The 25,935-nt window shown below is 38.2% G+C and overlaps 1 protein-coding gene across 1 annotated transcript in view; it reads right to left on the bottom strand.

Annotated features, from left to right (window-relative positions):
* Positions 1 to 24,858, bottom strand: part of LOC135470663 (kinesin-like protein KIF2A) — a 33,461-nt gene extending 8,603 nt beyond the window's left edge. The window contains exons 1-15 of the mRNA XM_064749698.1: positions 24,694 to 24,858; positions 21,827 to 21,921; positions 14,777 to 14,854; positions 12,459 to 12,659; positions 11,446 to 11,488; positions 10,262 to 10,384; positions 8,714 to 8,861; positions 7,569 to 7,672; positions 6,578 to 6,740; positions 5,824 to 5,914; positions 4,328 to 4,483; positions 3,937 to 4,079; positions 1,604 to 1,678; positions 1,002 to 1,048; positions 353 to 441 (exon numbers count right to left, since the gene is read on the bottom strand). Of these exons, the coding sequence (XP_064605768.1) occupies positions 353 to 441; positions 1,002 to 1,048; positions 1,604 to 1,678; positions 3,937 to 4,079; positions 4,328 to 4,483; positions 5,824 to 5,914; positions 6,578 to 6,740; positions 7,569 to 7,672; positions 8,714 to 8,861; positions 10,262 to 10,384; positions 11,446 to 11,488; positions 12,459 to 12,659; positions 14,777 to 14,854; positions 21,827 to 21,921; positions 24,694 to 24,751 (1,614 nt within the window). The 5' untranslated portion in view covers positions 24,752 to 24,858. The remainder of the gene's footprint in view (positions 1 to 352; positions 442 to 1,001; positions 1,049 to 1,603; positions 1,679 to 3,936; positions 4,080 to 4,327; positions 4,484 to 5,823; positions 5,915 to 6,577; positions 6,741 to 7,568; positions 7,673 to 8,713; positions 8,862 to 10,261; positions 10,385 to 11,445; positions 11,489 to 12,458; positions 12,660 to 14,776; positions 14,855 to 21,826; positions 21,922 to 24,693) is intronic.
* Between the last annotated feature and the right edge of the window lie 1,077 nt (positions 24,859 to 25,935).

Below are 25,935 nucleotides of genomic sequence, written 5' to 3'. Positions count from 1 at the left end.
TGGCATGCTAACCACTTCAGCCAAGGAGGCCCCTCATAAGCCATATATGGCAATCACATACACAGCATGGGTCCTGGCAACGAAGATTCCAATATCTTACCAGTCCACCTGGGTCCAGTTTCACAAAGATGTTTAACATGTACAGCAATCGCACACAAATGACAATGGTACGGTAACAATGCGACAAAATGTATGATAAAAAAATGTTGCATGCCACTTTGTGAAAATGGGTCCTGGCCTGTACGACAAAACTGTAGTTTTCTTTATTGTTTTTTTTTAGGGCAATACTGAAAAAATGGTTGGAAAAAAAAGCCTACATCTATCTCTACCTATTGGCTGTACTACTATTTACCTTGAGTGCCAGCAGACTTTTATTGATCTCTGCCCCTTCCATCCTAGTCTGTCGATCATCACTGGAGGTGTCAGCCCCACGCTCATTACCTGTCACGCAGAGATAACCAAGAAACTCTCAAATCATAACAATAATACATGCATATTTACATCAGACATGTTCAAGCCCAAAATTTCATATGGAGGGATCAAGTTTTATTTCTCACATAAATGGTAATAAGATCAAAAAATAAAACAACCAATTCTTAGTTCAACTGAGATGTGTAAGCCTGTCAACAACAGAACTTAGTAACACAAAGCGTCAGGCCTGTCTTTGAATTCACCGCTACTTTCAGCTACTGTGACTCACAAACTGCTTGTCAAATTTCCTTCAATGCTATCTACTGAAAAAAAAAACAACAACGTAAAGCTACTTTTCTAAACTTTGTAAAATCAGAAAACACCACTTTCAATTTCCATACTACATGAGGATATTCCTGATGACAAATGTCCAGAAAACATAAACTTGATTCTCCCTGTGTATTGGAATATCAAAAGTGTTTTGCTTTGTTTGTATAATCTTTCCTGATGGTCGTAAATACCAGCAGTGTACATCAGGATTTTTTAGAGGTAAAGCTTAAGAGGAGCAAAAAGATAAAAGACAAACATACCTGCTAAATCTATCAGAGAAAACTTCCCATAGAGTTTCTTTGTATTCCTGAAACCGTAAAAAAGAGGGTAGGTAAACTTTGTGTTTTGATTGGTGTTTTACACAATACTCAAGAATACTTCGCTTATATGAAGGCAGCCAGGATTACGATGAGAGCTGGGGAGTGAGACAGTGAAGGGCGGCCAGACTTCACACACTTTCAGCCGGAGAGGACGCCAGCATGAACTAGACTTGAACTCACAGCAACCGCGTTGGTGAGAGGCTCCAGGGCCATTGCACTATGCTGGCATGCTAACCCCCTCGCCCACTAGACCTCCGAGTGGGTAGACGCCAGTACAGATATTAATATTCACATGAGCCACACTCCCGTCCCAATACACGCAGCCAAGTTCTGAAATTATCTGGTGAAAGTCTCTACACTGCAATTTTAGCGCATGACCAAGGGGAAACAGCAGCATAGCTCCAACGCTCTTGCAATGAACCAATCTAGGAAATAAATGTTCACAAACAGACAATAAGGATACAAAATTTGCATTAATAGTTCACAGGACAAATGCCTCAACGCTGCAAACTGGAATGGTTAGAAAAGGTTGCAACACTTACCTCCGTCTTAGTATGATTTGGAAAACAGCATGGGATCTAGATGAATGCATATTAGCAGAGGTTGTTCCTGAAGTTCTGAGGAGAAAATTTCTAAATTAAAGCTTGAACCATTTTCATAGCTTGGCAAAAATCAGTCACAAACTTTGCTGTCTATTGCTATAGTTGAACTAGCTGTATTTTTTGAGATTTTGGGGAAAAAATCTGTATACACTAATCAAATCTATTCTTTTAAGCATAAGCTTACCAATGATAAGCCTTGTACCTGTACCATTTATAATGTTAAAATTATTTTAAATTTTGCAAAAGTTATAAAGTGAATTGCATTATAAATTATTTAAACTTTATTACCGATTGGGAACATGCATACAGGTGAGGCTGATATTCAGTGAAAGGTGATTATCTGGGCCATTCTTAATTAATACCAAAAAATTCACCTGGATTTGTGCTGATTGATGTTTTTGCCAGAAATCTGTGGTGTATCCTCCCACATGACTACAACCCTTGCTGTGTAATTCATCAAACGCGCTCCTCTTAGTGTTTCCGTGTTGTATAAGCAACAGTTCCTTACCTAACATTGTTGCCGTGCTGTATGAGCTTCAGTCCCTTATCTAACATTGTTGCCGTGTTGTATGAGTTCCAGTTCTTTACCTAACACAATTGCCGAGTTGTGCAAGTTACAGTTCCTTACCTAGTATTGTTGAGGGCTGTAAGAGCTACAGTTTCTTACCCATCATTGTTGTATGAGCTATAGTTCCTTACCTAAGTTGCAGTGCTGTATGAGCTACAGTTCCTTACCTAACATTGATGGTGTGTTGTATGAGCTACAGTTCCTTACCTAACATTGTTGACGGGCTGTATAAGTCACAGTTCCATACCTAACATTGTTGCCGTGTTGTAGGAGCACAGTTCCTTACCTTACATTGTTACCGTGTTGTAGGAGGTACAGTTCCTTACCTAACATTGTTGCCGTGTTGTATGAACCTTAACAGTGTTGCCGTGTTGTATGAGCCACAGTTCCTTACCTAACACTGTTGCTGTGTTGTATGAGCCACAGTTCCTGACCTATCATTGTTGCCCTGTTATAGAAGTTACATTTCCTCGCCTATCATTGTTGCTGTGTTGTATGGGCCATAGTTCCTTACCTATCATTGTTGCCCTTTGTATGAACTAGTTTCTTACCTAACATTGTTGCTGTGTTGTATGAGCTACAGTTCCTTACCTAACATTGTTGCCGTGTTGCATGAGGTACAGTTCTTTACCTAACATTGTTGGCGTGTTGCATGAGGTACAGTTCCTTACCGAACATTGTTGCCGTGTTGCATGAGCTACAGTTCTTTACCTAACATTGTTGCCGTGTTGGATGAGGTACAGTTCCTTACCTAACATTGTTGCCAAGTCGCATGAGCTATAGTTCTTTACCTAACATTGTTGCTGTATTGCATGAGGTACAGTTCCTTACCGAACATTGTTGCCTTGTTGTAGGAGCTATAGTTCTTTACCTAAGTGTGTTGCCATGTTGCATGAGGTACACTTTCTTACCTAACATTGTTGTCGTGTTGTAAGAGCTATAGTTCTTTACCGAACAGTGTTGCCATGTTGCATGAGGTACACTTTCTTACCTAAATTGTTGCTGTGTTGTATGAGCTACAGTTCCTTACCAAACATTGTCGCTGTGTTGTATGAGCTAGTTCCTTACCCAACATTGTTGCTGTGTAGTATGAGTTACAGTTCCTTACCTAACAGTGTTGCCATGTTGCATGAGGTACACTTTCTTACCTAACATTGTTGCCATGTTGTATGAGCTACAGTTCCTTACCTAACATTGTTGCCAAGTCGCATGAGCTATAGTTCTTTACCTAACATTGTTGCTGTATTGCATGAGGTACAGTTCCTTACCGAACATTGTTGCCTTGTTGTAGGAGCTATAGTTCTTTACCTAAGTGTGTTGCCATGTTGCATGAGGTACACTTTCTTACCTAACATTGTTGTCGTGTTGTAAGAGCTATAGTTCTTTACCGAACAGTGTTGCCATGTTGCATGAGGTACACTTTCTTACCTAAATTGTTGCTGTGTTGTATGAGCTACAGTTCCTTACCAAACATTGTCGCTGTGTTGTATGAGCTAGTTCCTTACCCAACATTGTTGCTGTGTAGTATGAGTTACAGTTCCTTACCTAACAGTGTTGCCATGTTGCATGAGGTACACTTTCTTACCTAACATTGTTGCCATGCTGTATGAGCTACAGTTCCTTACCTAACATTGTTGCTGTGTTGTATGAGCTACAGTTCCTTACCTAACATTGCTGCTGTGTTGTATGAGCTACAGTTCCTTACCTAACATTGTTGCCGTGCTGTATAAGACCTATCACATCCTCCACACACTCCACCGTCTCCTCCTTCAGCCCTACCACCTGAACCTGCTGCTTCCCGTCTTCCAGCACTCGCAACTTCTGTTTTTTGTTCAGGAGGTCAAATACCTGAAACACAAAGGTTTAGTACATAAAATTATTTGCGGAAAGATTTATATGTGGGAAACAAATATTCTGGGCTAGAGAAATTTTTGCCACAAGGAAATTTCAAAAGAATTAACTCATAATGTTTGTATTTCAAGCTTTCATCATATTTGCATCTTTGTCAGAGCTATGACCAAAACTGATTTATGACTGCTTTCTCAAATGAGCACTGAACAGCAGAATCAATATTTTGAACTGCAAATGGTACAAACCTTTCCACTATATATTTCAAAGAAGCTTGCCCCCACATTTAGGTCCAATTTCTTATATTTAGAATGAAGAAGGCGAAAGACATCCCTGGCCGCCAGAAAGTAGATTCCTTTTGTGCAGTCTTGTTGTCCCTTCCCTGAAAAATCCCCTCCCATTGTCTGAAGAGACAACAGAAACACCAAAACACTCATGAAATAATTTCTACATCCTTTCTATCTGTAACATTTAAAAATATATACAGTTATGAACTTTTCAGTCTAGGTTTTCAAAGAATCAATGTTTAATGATATCAACATTAAAAAAACAGTGTAACACTATATTCATCGACATACATGTAATATTTAATTTTATTTAACTTTTGACCTGAGCATTTGTATTGTTTTGTTTTGTTCAAATACAGACAGACGTTACACCACTTTGGTATAGAACACAATTTACATTTTAATGTTGATAGATTTTACTGTTTTTCTGCTGCATCAAATTATTTTATAAATCTTTTACGCATGCACATGAATTATAAACATACATGGACAAGAAATACTGTAAATGCCTTTCTATTCACGTGGTACCAACACTCACGGATTTCATGGCAAACACGTTTCCGCGAAAAATAAGTGCCATCGGATAAAAAATACATGTAAGTAATTTATTAATGTAGCATGCATTACAGTTATAAATTCGTTAACAAGCACTACAGTTCTAACACTTTTTCAAAAACGGTAATTAGAAATGCCTCACTAGAATGTATTCAGGCTTTCACAAATCCAGCTTAATTGATCGTCAGTTAATCTTGCTTTCTTTTAAGGAGGCTTAGCTCTGTCTAGGTACAGCTACAATGCGACATTGTTGTTGTTGTTAAAGACATACAAATCGATAATTTATACTAGGCTTGTGTACGTGATATGCAGCTGTTTTCGTGTCCACTGTTCTTGCCTTCCAGTCAGATCACCTTTCGATAGATCGCTTGGGGGTTGCCGCACTTCAAACTTCCTTTTCATAATGATTTGAGAAATTTTCTCAAATCTGTCCAAGTTCACTCAAAGTTTCACTCACACTGCTGATGCATAAGAATTAAACTGTGGGATTTATTTATATTACATTTAATCCTTCGTTGTCTCCTGGAGTGAGTGACACATACATTAGCTCACACAACGTATAAGGGCTTCGTCTTCAAAAGATTAAAAGGAGGACTAACTTCCTTTGTCTGATCAAGTTACTGTACTGTATAGAATTTTTGTCACATCATACAGGTACAAGCAAGTTTAAATGACAAAACTGTTACTTGAAATCTTAAATTGTTTCGACGTTTCTGTGTTGAAGTTTGACTTTCGTTTATCAGTTGTCCAAAGATCTGCCAGAGTTGATTCCCGCGAATTTGTCTTCTTGCCAAATCCGCAAAAGTTAATCCCGCGAATAAAAAGGCATTTACAGTAACGTACATGGACATAAATACCACTGACACTTTTGACACAAAAATGAGCCCCACTTTATTTCTTACATGTGTTTTCCCACTTCCTGTTTGGCCATAAGCAAAGCATGTAGCCATCCCCTTCTCAAATATACAGTCTACCAAAGGCTTTGCTGTATATCTGGGGAAAAAAAATACGAGACATCGATATCAATGTACAAAAAATAAACGTCAAACTTCTTCATCACTTTTCAGTCCTGAAAACTTCAATTGAGATTAAACAAATAGTTTGAACACTGCCATTGTTACCCTAATGTTGGCCAGATGATAGAGAAGTAGATAGAGACAGATGATTTTTACAGATGACAGAGATACAGATAGAGATAAATGATTTTTACAGATGATAGAGAAATAGAGATAAATGATTTTTACAGATGATAGAGCCACAGACCTAGATAGATGATTTTTACAGAGAAACAGACAGGGTTAGATAATTTTTACAGATGGTAGAGAAATAAACAGGGGTAGATGATTATTACAGATGATAGACAAATAGACAGATAGATCATTATTAAAGGTGATAGAGAAATAGATACACAGATGATTATTACAGATGATAGAGAAATAGATAGAGATAGATGATTTTTACAGATGATAGAGAAATAGACAGAGATAGATGATTATTACAGATGATAAAGAAATATGCAGACAGATGATTATTACAGATGATAGAGAAATAGATAGAGATAGATGATTTTTACAGATGATAGAGAAATAGACAGAGATAGATGATTATTACAGATGATAGAGAAATATACAGACAGATGATAGAGAAATATCCTACCTGTAAACAACCTCATTTTTCACATTCTCATCAAAAGCGTAATCAAATCTGAACTGTTGGTTTTCCAAGTATTTGGTAAGGTCGACTTTGGTTCTGGGTTCATGGACAATCACATTGTCCTTATTTGGCACTGTCACAACGTCTGTCTCTTTTCTGTTTGTTTCTGAAACAAATAAATTGGGGAATTACAGTAATTCTTCTATTATTTCAGACAGCATTTCAGCACTGAACTGAATATGTGTCAAATGGAGAAACAGCAGGAATGCAATGAAACAGATGAAAGAAAAGAAAAAATCCTTGACTGAAGAAAGGGGCAAATGGAATAAACCTATAGGGTTTCTGCTATAGTTGACAAGGGTAGTAACATGAAAGAATGCAAGTGAAGCAAACGCGAACACAATATCTTCGGGATTTAATCATAAAGGATACAAGGTACTATAATACAAAGAGTATGGTTTTAAGGATTATGAAAAACACTGCCCCAAAAAAAAGAAAAAAAATTTCTCTTCTGAGGCACATTTTATATTTCTTAATAGCACCTCTATTTTCTACATATTTTGCAACAGTCAGAAATATTCAGAATTTACGTCACTGATGAAATACTGGAAACACTGGACAAACTTAGTAGCTTAAGAAGAGACCCTAGACGCTCTTTGGTACTTTTATATGTTGGGCCAAATCATATACTACGTATTAAGACGTAAGACAAAAACAATTGTGTCATATATCCTTTAAAATTCTATAATAGCTATTAAGTCCCTTGGTAACACGACAATGTCACAGAGTATCAAATTCAACCTGATTACTGAAACTGGACTACAAGCTGATTGCAAAAAAACAAATATGAACCAAGAAGGAACAATATTTGGTGTAAATTTCAGAAAATAAATATTTGATGTAAATTTCAGAAAATGAAAGCCTGTTGAAAATAAACTTTTCACAGGTGACCTACTCCAACACGGAGCTAATACAGAACCACGGCTAAACACACCTTTTTTGCTTAGTGGCCTCTTTCTCACACACACACAAATTTGGTGATCTTCTATGGGGTCCGAGGCTGTTATAGGTCGATACTCTAGATTCCCCCTATACTGACTGAAACAAGAACGGTTCATCTTTATAGTCCATATCTAGATTCCCCCTATACCGACTGAAACAAGAACGGTTCATCTTTATAGTCCATATCAAGATTCCCCCTATACTGACTGAAACAAGAACGGTTCATCTTTATAGTCCATATCAAGATTCCCCCTATACTGACTGAAACAAGAACGGTTCATCTTTATAGTCCATATCTAGATTCCCCCTATACTGACTGAAACAAGAACGGTTCATCTTTATAGTCCATATCAAGATTCCCCCTATACTGACTGAAACAAGAACGGTTCATCTTTATAGTCCATATCAAGATTCCCCCTATACTGACTGAAACAAGAACGGTTCATCTTTATAGTCCATATCTAGATTCCCCCTATACTGACTGAAACAAGAACGGTTCATCTTTATAGTCCATATCTAGATTCCCCCTATACTGACTGAAACAAGAACGGTTCATCTTTATAGTCCATATCCACAATCATCAGCATGTATCTTCCTCTATGTATTAACCTGACAGCTGTATTCAAGAAATGTTCAGTGACATCTTTGTACAAGGGTAGTAAGGTTAATGGACAGAAAACCACACAGAACCCTTTGACAGGTACAGGACAACCATGCCAGGAATTGCTGGATTCTAAATTGCAACCTTACTGATCAGGAGCAAGCAAGTGCTTCCCATACTGCATTCTAGTTGTACAAGAGGTCAACCCTTCATCACTTCGTGGCTGACTACGGCATCTTCGGTGGGTAATTCTAGTTCAGTTTAAATACATGTACTGTGTTTTCACCAATGAAGTGCCAGAGCAATGGGGCTTTTGTGATCAATCAGTGTGTCCATCTAAAGTGGGCAGGTCACACAACTGTGACTGTAACTATGAGCTGAGACACTTCATTGGATGACCTACAACTTGTAAATGGGTCAAGGTAGTGTATTTAATTAAGTCAATGGAACGTCTGCAGCAAAGTATAAAAAAAACAGGAACAGCTGGCATCGTGCAAGTGCCCATAACGTGGGGGTACAGTAAATATAATACATACTTTATCATTGCCCCAAATTCCCAGTTAGGCTGCGATGTGTCGTATTCTGTCTCGTTGACTTCTCGTATGGCCACTTGGGCCGCCCGCCTTTCTTCTCGTCGCTGTTTTATCCTCTCCACTTCCTTCACACAGTTGGATTTCCGCCGGCCTGTGAAGACAACATCAAAATTAACACAACAAGCCATTTTACTTTGCTAAGGACTTACACCTTGCAAGCCACAACAATGGACTACATTGCAGATTTCTCACATGTATCCCAATTATACAGTTATGCATGACATATAAATGCTTTTAAAATTTTTTTTGCAGACATAGCAGCAAAACGGCTACAGTCAGTAATGAACCGGTAGACTGATTAACACAGCCCTGGACAATTTACCGCACAAGTTTAATAACAACAATGATTGATAGATTGATTGATTGGTGTATTACTCCAGAATATTTTGCTTATATGATGGCGGCCAGCATTATGGTGGGAAGAAAACCAGGCAGAGCAGGATGCTGGCAGGCCTACGCAGTGGAAGCCATCAAGAGCTGGACACGAACTCACAGTGACCAAACTGGTGAGAGGCTTCTGGCACACAAACCAACTGGGCCCCAATAAACAACAGGTAAGTGAAATTGTGGCTAAGAAAGTACTATTTGACTTTCAGCCACATTCTCCCTCCGTGAGCATGTGCACTACATGTCTCCTTTGTTATTTACACGTTCTGGCTGGCGGCCTTCGTCGGACATGTATTTTGCTCTTGTTGAGCAAGCGGTAGGCAGAGAAAAGAGACATTCAATGTGCACTGAATTTAAACTCCCACTTTCCTTTGCGCTGGTCATCGTTGACATTCCCTCGTGTCATTGGTTATACCATTTCGCCCGGTGGACGAAACCATTTTATCAGACAAGGACGGTGATGGCTCCAATAGCCATTTGGATATTACACACACTACAACTAGCTAACTATAACAGTAATTATTATCAATCATCAAAAGAAAACAAAAATACTCAGGAATATAGCACATACTGGTCTGGCCTTGGATGCCATGCGATTCTCAGCATATACGACAAATATGTTTTATAGTTGCTTCCTGATCCACCCTGATCTATGCTGATCACCGTTCATGCTGTGCCCCCCCACCCTCCCCATGTAGCCATTGTGCTGTCTGAAGATTCCCCTGGACATGCATGATGGTGGACTGGGTATGACCAGACATGATGCTAGGATGCTAGCATGAGCTGGCTTTAAACTCAGAGACTGGGTTGACCACTTACAAACTTTACATGTGTGTCAAATGCAAAATATTCTGCACAGTGTGATGAATATGTTCATCATAAAACTGCCTTCACTCTGAGTAAAATCACACCCACTTTCTGAGACTTGTGCAGTGATTTAACCTACACTTTTTCCAGGCCAGGATAACTAAACAAATGGCTGAAGACATGCTGAACTGGGTTAGAAAGCAAGCTGCAAAAAAAAAGACGCACAGAAGTTGCAGACAAAAACCAATGAATAGTGTGTTGTTATTCTTGTTGAATGTGTTATGTACACTGACAAACCTTGCATGGAAGGAGCCTGCGCAGACTGAGGTTTCTTGAAGTCTTGAGCGGAAATGGAGTTTTCCACCTGTCCATTCTGCTGTGGTTTCTGTACATAGCTAGGTCTGGAGCGAGCAGAGGACACTGTAACATCAAATCAGTCAATCAACATCATTCGTCCAGGCTTCTGTAGTGCAGAGCATGTGCTAACAAGTCAGCCAATCATATTTTTTAAAATCTACACATATATTACAAAGCATACAAAACAGGATTCGCATCAACATACATGTGTACATCTTCTGGGTGCAATGTCTTGTCAAAGTTATTCACTATCTCATCTAAACCAGTCCCGATTATATTAATTCCTTAACCTTTTCAGATATAAAAGAGAAACTTTAAGTGCAATTTATGTCCCATATTTTGACTTCATTTTGGAGACAAAACACTGGTTGGATGGGCCAGTTTCAGCTCTTCACAAAATGTATAGTTTTATCAGTCTATACAGAATGATGCCTTCAAATTATGCTTGAGCAAACACCATGCACACATACCAAAAGGTTGAAGAATTACAGTACACAGCCCTCTCAAAAACAGACAACTTACAAAACTTTATAAGTCATATTTCTCATAACTTTTTTCATAAAAGATGTTGTCTAGCTTATAACCGTGCCATAAGGCGATGTCATTTACATGGAAAGTTTACGAAAAATTGTTTCGTGAAGTTTTGTGAAAAAGGGCCAGGCTTGTTTCTTCAAGTGAAATGTATATGTTTTTTGTCACAAAACAACATGGCTACATCCTTTAGAGAGCACACTCAACTTGCTCTCCTTTTTTTTTTAATTGTCTAATGGCGCAAATACTGTAATTCACCTAAAGATTAACAATTTTCAAGTGACCAATGCTGCCTGATTCTGAATGGTTTATCCACTTTCATTTTTCAGTGAACTATGATTAATTTCTCATCAGCAAAGGTTATGCGTTGGTAAGAACAATTCCAAAATGACCAACAGCATTTTATCTCAAAGGGTCAAGTTATGCCCCACTAACAACTTTCTTTTAAGAACTGGCCTTAGCAAAGTATATTACGGATACATGCTATTCACCCCACAAAAATAAAGGACATATTATACATGTACATCAAACACATCTTTTTCTGGAATACAATAATTTGGTTCAGTTCGTTCAATGTTAAAATGTTCTCTTACCTTGCTTCCCTTGTCTTGAACTTTCTCTGCTGGTTGTGTTGCTCTATATAAAGATAATGGAAGCAAACTTCCACTTTACTTTTTAATACAACTTGGGTAGAAAAACACGAGGCTCAATGAAAGCAGTACGCTGCTTAAATAAATTCACTACATAATACGACCAATCATCGTGCATCTGACAGAATCTCTCCACGTCACTGGTGAATTACTGTACCAAAGCCATTATGCAATTCATCCAGCTGTCGACAAATGGAATTTTTGTGTATTATTTTAAATGTCTATTGAAACAAAACTGCCAAATTTGCAAGTCTGCCAAGCTTTAAAGGCAATCATAAAAGACGTCACGGGCGGTTGACATTCTTTTTTTTTTATCTTACACTCACTTCATTTTCAATCATAAACCGCTATAGATGTACTCAAAATTGTTTAAACTTGTATGACGGCAATCCGTTTAATGGATGGAAAAAAAAAACAGAGGTTAATCTCTATCAAGTGCCATTATAAACAGAAAGTTAATAATCTAACTACATGTACATGTTCCAGCCTAACAGGAATTCACACAGAGTGTCCATATCACCATAAAATCAAAGGGGAGAGATGTTAATTTAAACTAATGACTTGATGCAATGTATTAAGAAATGGGAGAAAGAAACATGATAGACCCCATATTTATATGATCGACATACTCCCAAAAGCTACGCAAACAGAGCACAAAACCACAAGGAAAAAAACATGTACTTCAAAAGTTCAGAAACAAACCACAGCACTACATTATAAAAACAAAAAATGTGAAGGGCTGATAAAAGACAGAAGAATAAAACATGATCAGACCATAACAGAAGACACACCATTAGTCATGCAATGTGAAACTTGGTGCAAGATCAAAACCCCAAACGCAGGGAGGGAGGAGGGGCTAGAGGGGTGGGTGAAACACCAAACATGCTGCTATGGATCTTGTGCTTCGGAAACTGCCGTGGATCTGCCACTGTGATCTAGTACATTTATGTATGTACCTTGGCCCCGGTGCGGCCATTGCTGCTCGCCCCGCCAGCTTGGTAACGACAATTGGTACTGTTATCATTCTCCTCAGCTTCCTCGTCAATGTCATCATCATCTACCCCATTTTCAGAACCCTCCTGCCCATCACGGTCCTCCACACATACCGTACCATTACCTTCCTTGACACACATACATATCATTAAATCAGAACTTTTCTATAAAATTCAAACAAAAAAAAGCTTGGAGATTGTGTATGTACAACAAATCAAGGGAGACAACTTATGGGTAAATGACAGTACAGGCCTAGAATGGCTTCACAGAAATGTTTCCTAGTGTAACTATATTAACACACAGCAAATGTACATTACAAACGGAGATCACTATCATGCCTACCTCCACTTCAACGGGTTGCTAAATTGAAAGAAAAACGAAAAAAAAAAAAAGAAAAGAAAAATGAAAAAAAAAAACATCCGGATCTCACCTTCAATTAACCATCGACATGTATAAATCTGAGCTAAGCATGGATTTACACCTTGGGACTTTGAATATTTCAAAGAACCGGTGGATACATTAATGTGTACTTTGCACATACTTTGGAATCAAGCTTAAAACTGTGGTACTTTAGATAATGCTGTGGTTTGGGTCAACCTATGATGCATTAAAAGCATCAAATACTGATTTGGAGTTACTCCCTCACCCCAAATCAACCGGACAAAAACACTATTTATTCATATGATCAGAGTTTTATGCCATACTCAAGCATATTATACCACGGCTACCAGCATTATGGTAAGATGAAAACGGACTGAGCCCTGGGAAAGCCTACGACAATCCGCAGGTTGCTGGCAGAACGCTAGATTCGGTTATTGACAGCATGCCTCTGTGTATGCTGAGTGAATGTTAATGAAGACAGAGCCCCACTTTGACCAATGAAAATTAGCACTGGTCTGCTACAGCATTTTTATTCTACCAAGTGTTCAATGGCTGACACAGATTACGTCCCTTTTTACACATATCAGAAAATCAGGCATCTTTCAAAGAGCATGGAATCTATAGATTGGAATGGTGTGTTGTAGAAAAAGAAATACTTGACACTGCTCACACAACTATTACTTCTCATAGAAACATCTGATATTTTCATGCACTGGTACATATTCTCTACATATACACATATATTGTAATACAAGATTGCCACAACATCCAGTGTGGCATTAAAACCTACATTACTTTTTCACTCTAATACTAGATGTGTGGAGAAAATAACATCTGCAGGGGCTTGGCACAGTCTCAAATCTCAACTCAATGGCCTGATAATACAGTTTCTTCCATCAAAAGCACACCTGCCAGTCAAAACATAGGGGCCTGAGCATTTCACCCAGGTACACCCAAAACAGTTCACAAGGAAATCTAGGTCAACACTATGTTAACACATACAGGGTACACCTCTGGCAAAATGCCCTGCCACCATACAATGCAGTTGTCACCTTCATGATTCCAGCATGAGCCAGATAATCTGTAAGAACATGCACTGCATCCTAGACAGACAGTCTCGGTTTATACACACTAAAGAGTTCAAAAATTTTCCAGGGGCTTTTTCAAAGCTTTTGCAGGCTTACAGTTTTCCCACTTGGAATCAGTGCTTACACTAACTTAAAGCAATGCAAAATGGTCATAATTAGTTTAACTTACAGTCCTTCAAATACCCTAGATTACCTAAAATTTCACCCACAAAAGAGCATTTCTAAAGGCAAATGTCACACTATATAAGCTTTTGTGCTAAAACTGACAATTTTCCAGAAGGGTGTTATCCCATGTACCTCAAAATACCTTTCTAAACCCATTAGAACTCCCAGAATCAAGAGAGTCATTGATTTCAAAGACACTCAGTAATAAATTTCCCCACTTAAAGAGAAGGTCAGCAAACTATAAACAGGTTGATTCTTAATTTCAAGGATATTCCAAGAACAACTAAGCCCAAATCTTTCAGCACATGAAACAGTTATTTTCAAATTCCAGGACTTTCAACATTTTCAAAGTCACATACGAATCTTGCTGAGTGGTCAGTAATTCCTCACACATAATTTTCACAAACGCGTATGAAGAGGTATAGAATGGCTTAAAGAAAGGAATTATCGTGAAAAAATTTACTGAACTTCACTGTGACGGTCACGTCATTCAGGGATCCTCATTACACTGTAACATGTCACAGGAACAGCAGGGACTATATCTAGATATTGTCTCGACAAATACCTTGTGGTGAACTTATAAATGAAGGTACAAAGCCAGATAAATTTAAATTCTTTTATGGCTTGCTTCAAGCATTTCAACTCACCTTGGATGTAGTTACTTCCCTTGCTGGTTCCTTTGGTATCAGTTCTGGATTCAGCTGGAAGATGGCCTCTAGCTCAATCTGAAAAGATGAACAAAGGTCATCACTATGAAACTCTAGACAAGACAAACAAACACAGATCATTCACCAACAAACTCCTGACAAGGCAAAGACAGATCATTACTAAGAAACACTAGACAATACAGACAGATCATTCACCAACAAACTCCTGGCAAGGCAAAGACAGATCATTACTAAGAAACACTAGACAATACAGACAGATCATTCACCCACAAACTCCTGACAAGGCAAAGACAGATCATTACTAAGAAACACTAGACAATACAGACAGATCATTCACCAACAAACTCCTGACAATGCAAAGACAGATCATTACTAAGAAACACTAGACAATACAGACAGATCATTCACCAACAAACTCCTGACAAGGCAAAGACAGATCATTACTAAGAAACACTAGACAAGACAAAGACTGGTCATTACTAAGAAACTCTATACAAGATAAAGACAGATCATTATTAAGACACCCTAGACAAGACAAAGACAGATCATTACTAAGAAACCCTAGACAAGACAAAGACAGATCATTACCAAGAAACTCTAGACAAGAAAAAAAACAGACTATTACCAATCAACTCCTGACAAAATAAAGACAGAGCATTTACCAATTAATTCTTGACAACATAAAGACAGATCATCTCAACTCTTGACACGACAGCCACACCATTACCAATTAACTCGTGACAAGACAAAGACAGATCATTACCAATCAACTCTTGACAAGACAAACACATCATTACCAATCAACTACTCCTAGTAACAAGAGGACTGGATTAAACTCCCAAAATAAGACACATAACAGCTTAATAGTCTCAGAGAGCTACACAAAGCCACCGCATGAAGGTTTAGCATGTATGTATGTATGCATGCATGCATGCTTGAGGTTTTTCTGTCATACTTAACAATTTGATGAGTAAGAGTCATTAGGTGGAAGTTTAAGTTTCCACCACACCATACAGATGTTTTCACATTCTTCATCCACAAACCTGGCTTTAACCACATATAATGTACTATAACAGTAAACTCACAAAATCTTGCACTTAACAAACAAATGAAATATACAGAATTTTAAAGGACAAGACAGCACCTGAAAAGAACATATTTCAGTGAGAGCAGGATACTCAAGCTTTCTAAAAAGTATCATAATTTATTATTTTAATGAGATTTCACCAAACAACATGTAGGACAAAATGACAATATTGCTCAAATGGCTGGTGTGAGTCGAGGCAGCCATCTTGAGCATTTTATCCAATCAAACACGTTGCTATCATATGGCACGGCCTATGATGTGACATAGCCTTTAAAAATTCACTCCATCAAGTGACATATGATAAAACAAAACTACAGCAGGTAGGCTATTGAAACAGTGCCGCTGGAGTTCCTTGTAAATAACATTGTAGGCCTTACTGTATCAACAGGTCAAGCAGTGGAAATATTCTTCCAATATGTCCGATTTCCGAAAAAAACTATATTTGTCACTTGGGCCTTCATCGTCCAAAGTCCACAACTTTTATCTGTCACCGGCTACTGCTTAGACTATTATATGGAAAATGCCTTCAACATTAGACTGCTAGAGTAAATGTTGAGTCACCTAGCCATCAATAATGGAGACATGCTGAAGCTTTGTCCAGACGAAGTTTTACTGAACTTTTACTGCGTTGAAAAAAATCTAACAAAAAATATTTACTGCCTTTTTAAGATACTTTGAATGGTAGTCTTTCAAAAGACATAAACATTAGTCAGGTGCTGTCTTTCACTTTAAAGCAGGCACTCAAATGTTAAGATGTACATGTATTATACTTGTGACTGCTATAAATTGCTAAGTTTACAAAGCCTTAAAGTTAAACCCCCATTATAACGACAAAATCTTTGAGCAAATCATCCATTATGTTAAAACAAATAAAAGGCAAGCAAAAGCCTAATGGGAACATGACTCATGAAAGGTCACTTTACTTAATGCATAAGTTTTGCCTTGCGTAAGAGGATAGACTGTTGTATGCACATTTCAACAGGCAGGGTGTAAACATTGTATTTTAAATAGAAAGGTTGGTTTACAAGTAATTAACTTTTTCTTTTCTTAACATAAACAAAAACTTGCAATGAGCTTTGCAAGAGGTGCTTCATAATTTAACTTTAACTGCATAAGAATGGACATACAATAAAACACCTACAATTTTGTTGGATTTTACACTAAATAAATTCCAATGCTGAAGGAACAAGAGGGCTGTATGCACAAACGATTTGTAGGTCTACGTTGATTGTAAATCACTAAGATCTTGATCATAGCCTTAGTTTACAATGGACACCCTAATGTACAAATGGATTATAAGCTACAATAGCTGTACCTTACACTCAGAAATTACAACCGGGGCGATCCTGTTGTAATTATTAACAATTGCCCCAAACTTAATGTAACGTACAAATATGTGTACAGTACAATGTTAGTAATTAATTATCAACTCGCTTTGCAAAGATATGGAAAGTGATTGTCTCAAAAAGATGATATGAGCATGTTTTTGTGGTTAGCTGCTGAATCAATATGATGTACAACTCTTTTGAAAGTGAGGTCAAAAAAAGTTACTGACCAATTTGTTCTTCACTTATACAGGCCACCTATATACATGTACAACAGTTTACAATCAAGAATTTACAATCTCACAACTCCTAGCGTCACAATTTATTTTTCACAATTAATTGTAAACTTCAGAGAAGGATCTACAATAGGCTGTAGCTACAATCTTCTTGTGCAAGCTGGCCCAGAACTGAGACGGGTGATTAGTTGGGAGTAATGTCATGTGATGTTATAACTCATCACTGTTAATCGCATCAATTTTATGCATGATTTCAGCAGGGTGGTTTACATTAGTTAGCTGGCGAAAATGGCAGAAAATTTCAGGACGTCATAGATGATTTACATCTTATAATTACGTATGTATATGTGATAGTTATACCTAGATCTGAGATCTGTTTCATTCTTCCCAGCTTAGTTTTCAGAAAAACAGATCTGTACTCTTCCCCTGACTAACGTGGAACTTGGTCTTTTAGCCTGTTGTCTACAACCTATCAAAGCTGTACACTACAAAGACATGTTTCCTGTAATCCTTCAGTAATTATTACTTCATATCACCTAGTTATTCGTGAATAATAAAGACCATAACGTCACAATTAACATAAATGTATCTTATACATTGCCGGCAAGCCAAACTTCGCTAACCGCCATTTTCAATTGGAGTTGAGCGCACCAGGCATCATCCAGAAGACTTGTGGCATGATTTGATTGAAACCAATGAGATGTACACCCTCTAACGGGCGACTGACAAACTGTTTGGAGTCTTAACTTAAATTTGTGCGCTAATAATGAACAGAAAAGATCTATAGTCAGTTATATTGTGAAAAAATATGGTCTTCATTTTGGGAAGAGCAGCAGAATCCACCCCAGCAAACAAGTCACATGATTTGAAAATGGCGGCCTGCAAAGTTCTCATGCTGTTCAAGTGGGTGTGTTGGTAACATTTGTTATTTGTGATGTCATGGCCTTGATTAATTTATTTATTTGATTGGTGTTTTACGCCGTGATCAAGAATATTTCACTTATACAGCAGAGGCCAGCATTATGGTGGGGGGATACCGGAAAAAGGGCCCTGGGGAAACCCATCCACAGGTTGCTGACAGACCTTCCCACTTACGGCCGGAGAGGAAGCCAGCGCCTTTATTAATCCCACATCCCTGCAGATAAAAAGTCTTCCAGAGTCACAGCCAGCAGGAGGCTGTAATCTGTAAAGATCACGAGACATGCCATGACTTGTTCAACACTTGATCTGCTGTTTATATTCACTGTAAAACACATACTTTTTGCTGGAGCGGAGAGCAGACATATACACACATTTTCTGAACTAACATCTCTGATGTCATTCACAATGGTTTTCACCAAGAATTGAATGAAAAGTAATGTCACAAGAAGCACATCGAGTGTGTGGGATTCGTCTAACAAAACATTACATCACATGTTTCAGTGCATTATCTCTATTAAATACCTAGAACGTAAAATGATCATTTCCTGCTGCCCCCTTCCATAATCAATCGAATGCAGTGATGTAGAAACTATTTTTGTTCTATAAAAAAATACTTTTTTCTAGTCATGTTACTGTTCAATGTGCCTGAGTCATGTGATATTGCTGTCTGTGTTGTGTACAGATATACCAACTCACAGTCACGTGTACAATCAGTTCTAAGCTTTGTCTTCCTGCACAGCAGAGCAGCTGATGAATCATATATATGGATTTGACCTTTACAATCACTACATATATAAATCCTAGCATCAATGGTGAATGCAACCTCATGAAAAGAAAATAAAAAATATATCTAATTAGCCATGACCTGTACGTGTACATATTTCATAAATTTACACTTTCAGAACCCTAGATAAAACTTAAAAAGGGCAGAGTGCAAAGGTGCATTCCTCGAAAAACAGGTGGCAATTTCCACTGCCTATCAATTAACATTGCACCAAGACAAATAAACGGACAGGGTGCAGCACCCTTCTAATCAAGTGTGGTGAGAGGTTTGACCTTAAATCTTAACAGCAGTAAATGATGATCTCAAGCATACATGCAAACGGGGCCATATCTAGAGTCACTTTGGTTCTGGAAACCATTTGGACTCCCAAACTGTTGGCTGCCCAAAGTAAACATGCTGTATTAAAACTAACAAGTAAATTAAACACAAATATGATAATATAATAATAAAAAGTTAGTTTTCATATAAATTTCTTTCATCATTCACAGACCTAAAAGCTCTTGGCATCATTTTGAGTTGCATTTTTAAAATTCTTTATGCACAGTCGCAACGTCACCAGTAAAGTATGGGATCAGAACCTTTGATGTTTTTCTGGATATGGCCCTCGCAAGAGCCCCTGAAACCGATGTGAACACAACATGTACATTTCACTGATTGCCGTTACATTCTCCTTGATCACCCAGCTGTTGTCACAAGATTTCCGGACAAATCTCCTTGATCACATAGGATTATATGAATGGCATTTCTTCTGTTTAGGTGAAGGTTGACTATTTTGGTTGATATGTTCAAGATAGCTTTTAGTCTTTCAAGCTCCTTTAGCCATTCATACACGTACATATGGCTTTAAGTAAATAAATATGACATTAGAACATAAATGGATGTGTAATTTATCATGTATACAAAACTACAATTCAACCATGCCAAAGAATGCCCTTGATGTCATGCAAACCAAATCAGGTACATGTATGTGTATTGATTAGATGCCATACTCTAGAATATTTCAAATACGTGTACACGATGTCAGCCAGTTTTAAGGGCATAGGAACCAATGGTGGCTGCAATAAATCACCCACCTTTGTTAAAGGATAGATGACAGATAAAATGCATGGTTTTACTTTTTTCATATGCAGCTGAGAAACTTGAGCTTACAATACATATATGTCCTACGTGTAACACACGCATGTCTAAAGAACACTGTACAAAAGCTGCTTTTCTCAAATCCTTTTTAAAATTAATGCTTAACTCCCCCTGTGTGAAATACATGTACATGTATGTCTTTCATATTGGTGGACATAAAGCGTCTCCAGTGAACTTCATGTAAGGCCACAGAAGAAACTGCCATCATCCATTTCTCGCTAACAAGGCCTCAACAACGGTGGAAGTCAGGGAATCTTGGAAAATCCCTGTCTATGAGTGACACTTGAACCCATGCCTTTAGTGACTTAGCCGTGGCATGCACCTTTACCAACCAGACATGTGGCCAAGCCAAATCATGTCCCCTCTTCAAAACCAAATGTGGCCTCTGTGGCTGAAGTGGTTAAGTGTGCCAGCTGCTGTTAGATCAAGTCCCGCCTATACTGGCTTCCTCTTCAGCCAAAAATGGGAAGATTTACCAGCAACCTACGAATGGTCATGGTTTCCCCCAGACTCTGACAAGTTTCCTAAAACCACAATGCTGACTGCCATCATATTAGTGAAATATGGTGTAAAACACCAATCAAAATAAATTTTAAAAAACATGGTTTACTTTTGTAAAATTACAACTACATAATCATTAACAAAGTAACATTTTCCTTGCGCAGAAACATCTGGTTATTGAGCTAGATCAAAGTTGTCAGTGATGAACGGTAAAAGCCTCAAAACAATTCAAAGTCACTTAAAAAACTCAGACAGAGTGAACTTTCTGTACACGTTCAAGTTGATACTGCCTTAATGGCAAACAAATTTATTTTCCCAAATTAGGTCTTGCTGTTCATTTTCAATACTTAACTATTGAAGGAATGGCATCTGATCTGAGCAGATCAGTTTTTTATTTCTATCAAGTTCGTATGTACCTCTACCTTACTAATACATTTTAGTCTTCAAATTATAAAAAATATTATCAAATTCGACCTGCTTTACTGGTCACATTTGTTGAGGATTTAGGTATCTTCAATGGAACACTAGGAAGCATTCCTGAACCTTAAACTGAAGTACATGTGTGTGTAATGCAAGTACACTGATTCCTCGAAAGATCACTGAAGTTCACATAAGTACTTGTTTACCTCTTTTTTTTTTCTCTTCGTCACAACAGGTATGTTATAAGGATATGTTACTCTTAGTGGAACTCTGGTAGTACTTATCTATTTGATCAATGCTTTACGACGGACTCAAGAATATTTCACTTATACAACCATGGCCAACATAATGGTGGTAGGAAACCCGGCAGTGCTCAGGGAAACCCCACGCCCATCAGCAGCTTTGGACTCTGGCAGAAAGCAGGGGGCATAAAACACCAATCAAATAAATAAATAAATAACTAGTAAGCAGGGCTGAGCCCTTTATACAATCATTTTTATCCTCAGGATTCTCTTTCCAGAGAGTGATTTTCAGATCATAGAATTCAAAGGTTGTGACAAAAACCACAATACATGTACTTTTTATACATCAATCAGAGAAGTTATTACATATACTTGCCTCTTTCCCCTTAGTTTCACCTCGCTCAAACCATTCCACAGTCACAACACTCATCTCGGCATTTACCCCACTGACCACGGCTGAGTGGACTCGCCCTGTGAAAAAAAGAGAGTAGAAAAAGCCAATCACAGAAAAAATGCAGAATCAAATCCCTCCACTGGAAGCATATAGTTTGAATACTGTAGAATGGTTTCTAGTCATTTCAAAAATGTGACTCTTCGTACAGATTTTTTACACTAAGTAACCAAATATGAAACTCCACAAACCAAAAATAGTCCAAGAAAATCAAGCGCATTCTGTAAAACAGCCATTTTTTGTTTCCAAAAAAAAAAACTCTGACAATCTGGAGGCAGAGTCCCGAATATGAATACAACATGTTTCAAATTCAAGCGAGTCAAAGTTACAAGGTGGCATAAAGTCACACAGACATACACTGAAGCATTCGGCTGCATCAGCTGTTTTTAAATTAATTTTACTTCATGCCGTTTTTTAATAACCGTAGAGTCCAGTCTGGTATTACCCAAAAGTGATACAGCAAAACTCGGCATTCGGTGATTCTGCCCTGCTGAATGATGGCTCTGAGCTGTGACTACATCTTAGCTATGTTCATTTTTTTCGGGTTTTAAAACTGCCACCTGGTTTGTGGGGTCACAGGATATTACACTGCCAGCCTATTGTCCACGAATTTCATTGGAGACTTTGATGTGGTGAACTATTGTGACCCTATATAAAGTCATGTTTTCTTGTAGCGCTGGATGACTGTTAGCTTTTTTTGTTCTTGGACAGAGCTCACATAGTCATGGATGGGTCCTGTTCACTCCTGTAGATTCCACTGTAAACTTTCTGAAAATGGAAATGGTTGATTACTAACCTCCATGGCCTGTCCAGTTAATCTTTTACAAAGCTTAGGGTCCTAGACCGCCAGACTGATAAAATCCTGGGTGTTGTTTCTCAAAAGGGACAGTCTTAGACTTAGACCCATCTTAAGTCATGAAATTGATGTCACTGTTTGTCAACACAAATTTACGCCCTAGACAGGTCGCAAATTTGCTCCCATGATGAGGCATCATCTGTCAGTCGTACAAATGAAATACCTGCCCATGTGGCCCCCAGACACCGCAATAAGCACCTGTCAAAACGTTATGCATGTTTCAGTAGCCCTCTACAGAAAATGGACCAGAGAAGTTATAGCGCACGTAACTGCCTTACATCAGAGCAAATGTCAGTGATATAACTTCTCTATGTCGGTAAATGTACATTTTTTACCTTTTTTCATTGAAGAGTTCCAGTTTTTCTCCAAAACCAGGTCCCTGATTGATCACAAAAGTTACACCCGCCAGAGAGAGTAATCATTTAAGACGTGCTTTGACAAACCGACATAGTAAAAACAGTTTATCCGTCGTAAATATCCAACACTGTCGCAAAGATAAGACACTTTTGAGAAATATCCCCCAGAGCTGTTGATCATCCCACCGGTAAATGTCCATCCATATTTCTGCGAGCTCAATCTGTCTGCTGATTCCAATTTCCCCAAATGGTAGCTATCTTCTGTCTATTATTACACTGGTTTACGGACGTCGTACGGTCAATCGGTGGGAATGTGTGGCCCAGAAACAGGAAGAAATCCTGATGGTGTATATAATGGGCAGCCATTCTTGTGTAGTGGATGGAAGCCAGCAAAGAAGTTGAAACTGATGATGTATGGATGAACATTTACCTTTCTGATGATCGACTGTTCATCGTCGTCTAGAACCCTAAACTGCACTGAGTAACTGACTGTTTTCCGAAATTTTACTGAGTATCCTAGATGGGCGAATGGCAGTGAACTATGTGAGCACCGTCCAAATAGAAAAAAATGTGAACAGTCATCCAGGGCTATGGCTCTAATGAGCTTTCCACATGGTCAAATACCACTTATAATAGTTCAAAATTGCTCTCACATTAGGTGCACTTGCCGTGGCAGTGTGTCACCGCATTTGAAACAAAAATTATCTATCAAAAACATCTTCACAGCCTAAAGTTTGTAGACACTTATGTTCCTTATCTTTTCGTCTGTCATTTTTACCGTCAACACAACGTCGATTTGTTATTTCATAGGCTGCTTGGGCATCAGATTCTTAGGTGCTGTTCAAAGCGAACGGCAGTGCCAACAGCCTCAACCTATTTGACAAGGGCATGTAACTGCATCAGGTTTTTATTTGAAGCGCGCTCTGACATTTGGGGCCATCCTTGGTTGAACAACATTTTGTCAAACCTAACATCACATTAATTTTGGACTACACTTTAACCTGAGGTTTCTCTTTGTAAGAAATCAGAATTACATGTACCCAACTACGCTCATAGTAGTCTTGGATTATTATTAGCACGTGCATGGCAAATTAATCAATTTTTTTGAGGAATCTGTTACAATAACTTTTGATTTCTTTCTTATTGTGCACTGATGTAATGTTAGCAAGTCATAATTTCAAAATACTTAGTTGTATAAATTCTTCTCTTCAAAACATTTCTCAGCACGAAAAACTTTTTATGTTTGAATCGAAGACGACATTACAGCGCAAGTTCCAAAGCTTTATTTTGGTTTGACACTTGCCCTGTTGCGTGCATGTACGTCATACATTCATTCAACTTTAAACAAGGCCACTGACCCATGCTGTAATGCGATCAATGCTACAAGAACCATTAAGTCTCTCTCTTGGTATGTTACCTCACATCAGGTTAGGGGAGCTTATGTCCCAAAATGAATCATGACAAAGTGATATGACGGCAATAAACACAGACTTCAATCGGACACTGAGCGGAACCGCTGAGTAAGCCAAGGTTCGCATTTTCGTCAAGGCAACACTGGCTGACATCATCCGGTCACTCACCGTCAGTGCGCTGGATGTCCACATTTACACCGACTTTGACTTCTCCCAGGTCCATCATCGATGCGAGTTTATTGTGTGATCCGAGATATAAGGCAAACGTCTAGTCGTTTTTAAACGATTCTCATGTGCGCCGCTTCAGCATTTCCTGCAGGTTGCCTGGTCCGTTGAGAATTTCAAATGTCGGTAATGCGCAGGCGCAGGCGCATTGTCGATGAGCGCCCTCTCAGTAGCTAAGGACGTGAGACAAATAAACACACGTGACGCGATGTTTATAAGCCGACATGACAAATGCACCTGTGAAAAATTCAGTCACAAGTTGGTGATGTAAGTGTTTTACACCCGTTAAATTATATTCCGCTTAAAAGCATTGTTACGAAGAGTGTGATTCACTGCTCAACAACCTTGAGCTAAAAATTATTGTCAGTACCGGTAAGTTTAGCACAGACAGCCCTCAGTACAGTAACGGGTGTGTAGATCGTCGTTTTTGGACCATATAGTGTCCTATATAGTACCCGTCCATGACACTGGCTACAAAAGCACACTATTATGATGCTATTCCTGACAGACTTAATTAACTATTTTCAACGCGGACTATGTGTTGTCATTGAATTTCGATCAATAAAATTCTCAATCAATTAAAGCAAAACACGTAGACCTTGACAGGTGGCGTATTTGTATGTACAGCCTACAAATATAGGCCTACATTTGTGTAAATGTCGACTTTTTAAAATTCTACTTCAAAGACTATGTTTTATTTATGTTCTTACGCCGAAGTTATGCTGTAAGTCTATAAACTAGAACTTGATACCTGATTTATTGATTTATTTAATTATTGTTTATAAACCCTGCAAGTACATTTGTCGGTATATACAAGCTTAAAAAAGAGATTATCGGAGTAAAATCACGGCACATTCCGGTGAACAAAATGGCATGCATGCATGTTCGAGTATGTTGCGCGATGCATACATATTTTTCGATTCTTAAAAACTAAATTGAGAATGTCAATTATCTTTTAAGTATTCCTTTTCTTTCTAGATGCTATAAAGTCATTTTGAATTTAACATAATAATGTCAAATACTCAGATGCCAGAATTATTGCAACATATAGGGTTAATGTTATGGCAACACAATATACCCCGTTACACCAACAAACGTGTATTATGCTGGAATAACAGAACTTCTGCACGTCAGTACTTTACAGCAATGTCATCTATTTCCACCATACACAGAAAACATTGTATT

The sequence above is a fragment of the Liolophura sinensis genome, chromosome 7 (genome assembly GCF_032854445.1).
Source record: "Liolophura sinensis isolate JHLJ2023 chromosome 7, CUHK_Ljap_v2, whole genome shotgun sequence".
Taxonomy (NCBI): domain Eukaryota; kingdom Metazoa; phylum Mollusca; class Polyplacophora; order Chitonida; family Chitonidae; genus Liolophura; species Liolophura sinensis.
This window is presented reverse-complemented; position numbering and strand designations above follow the sequence as displayed.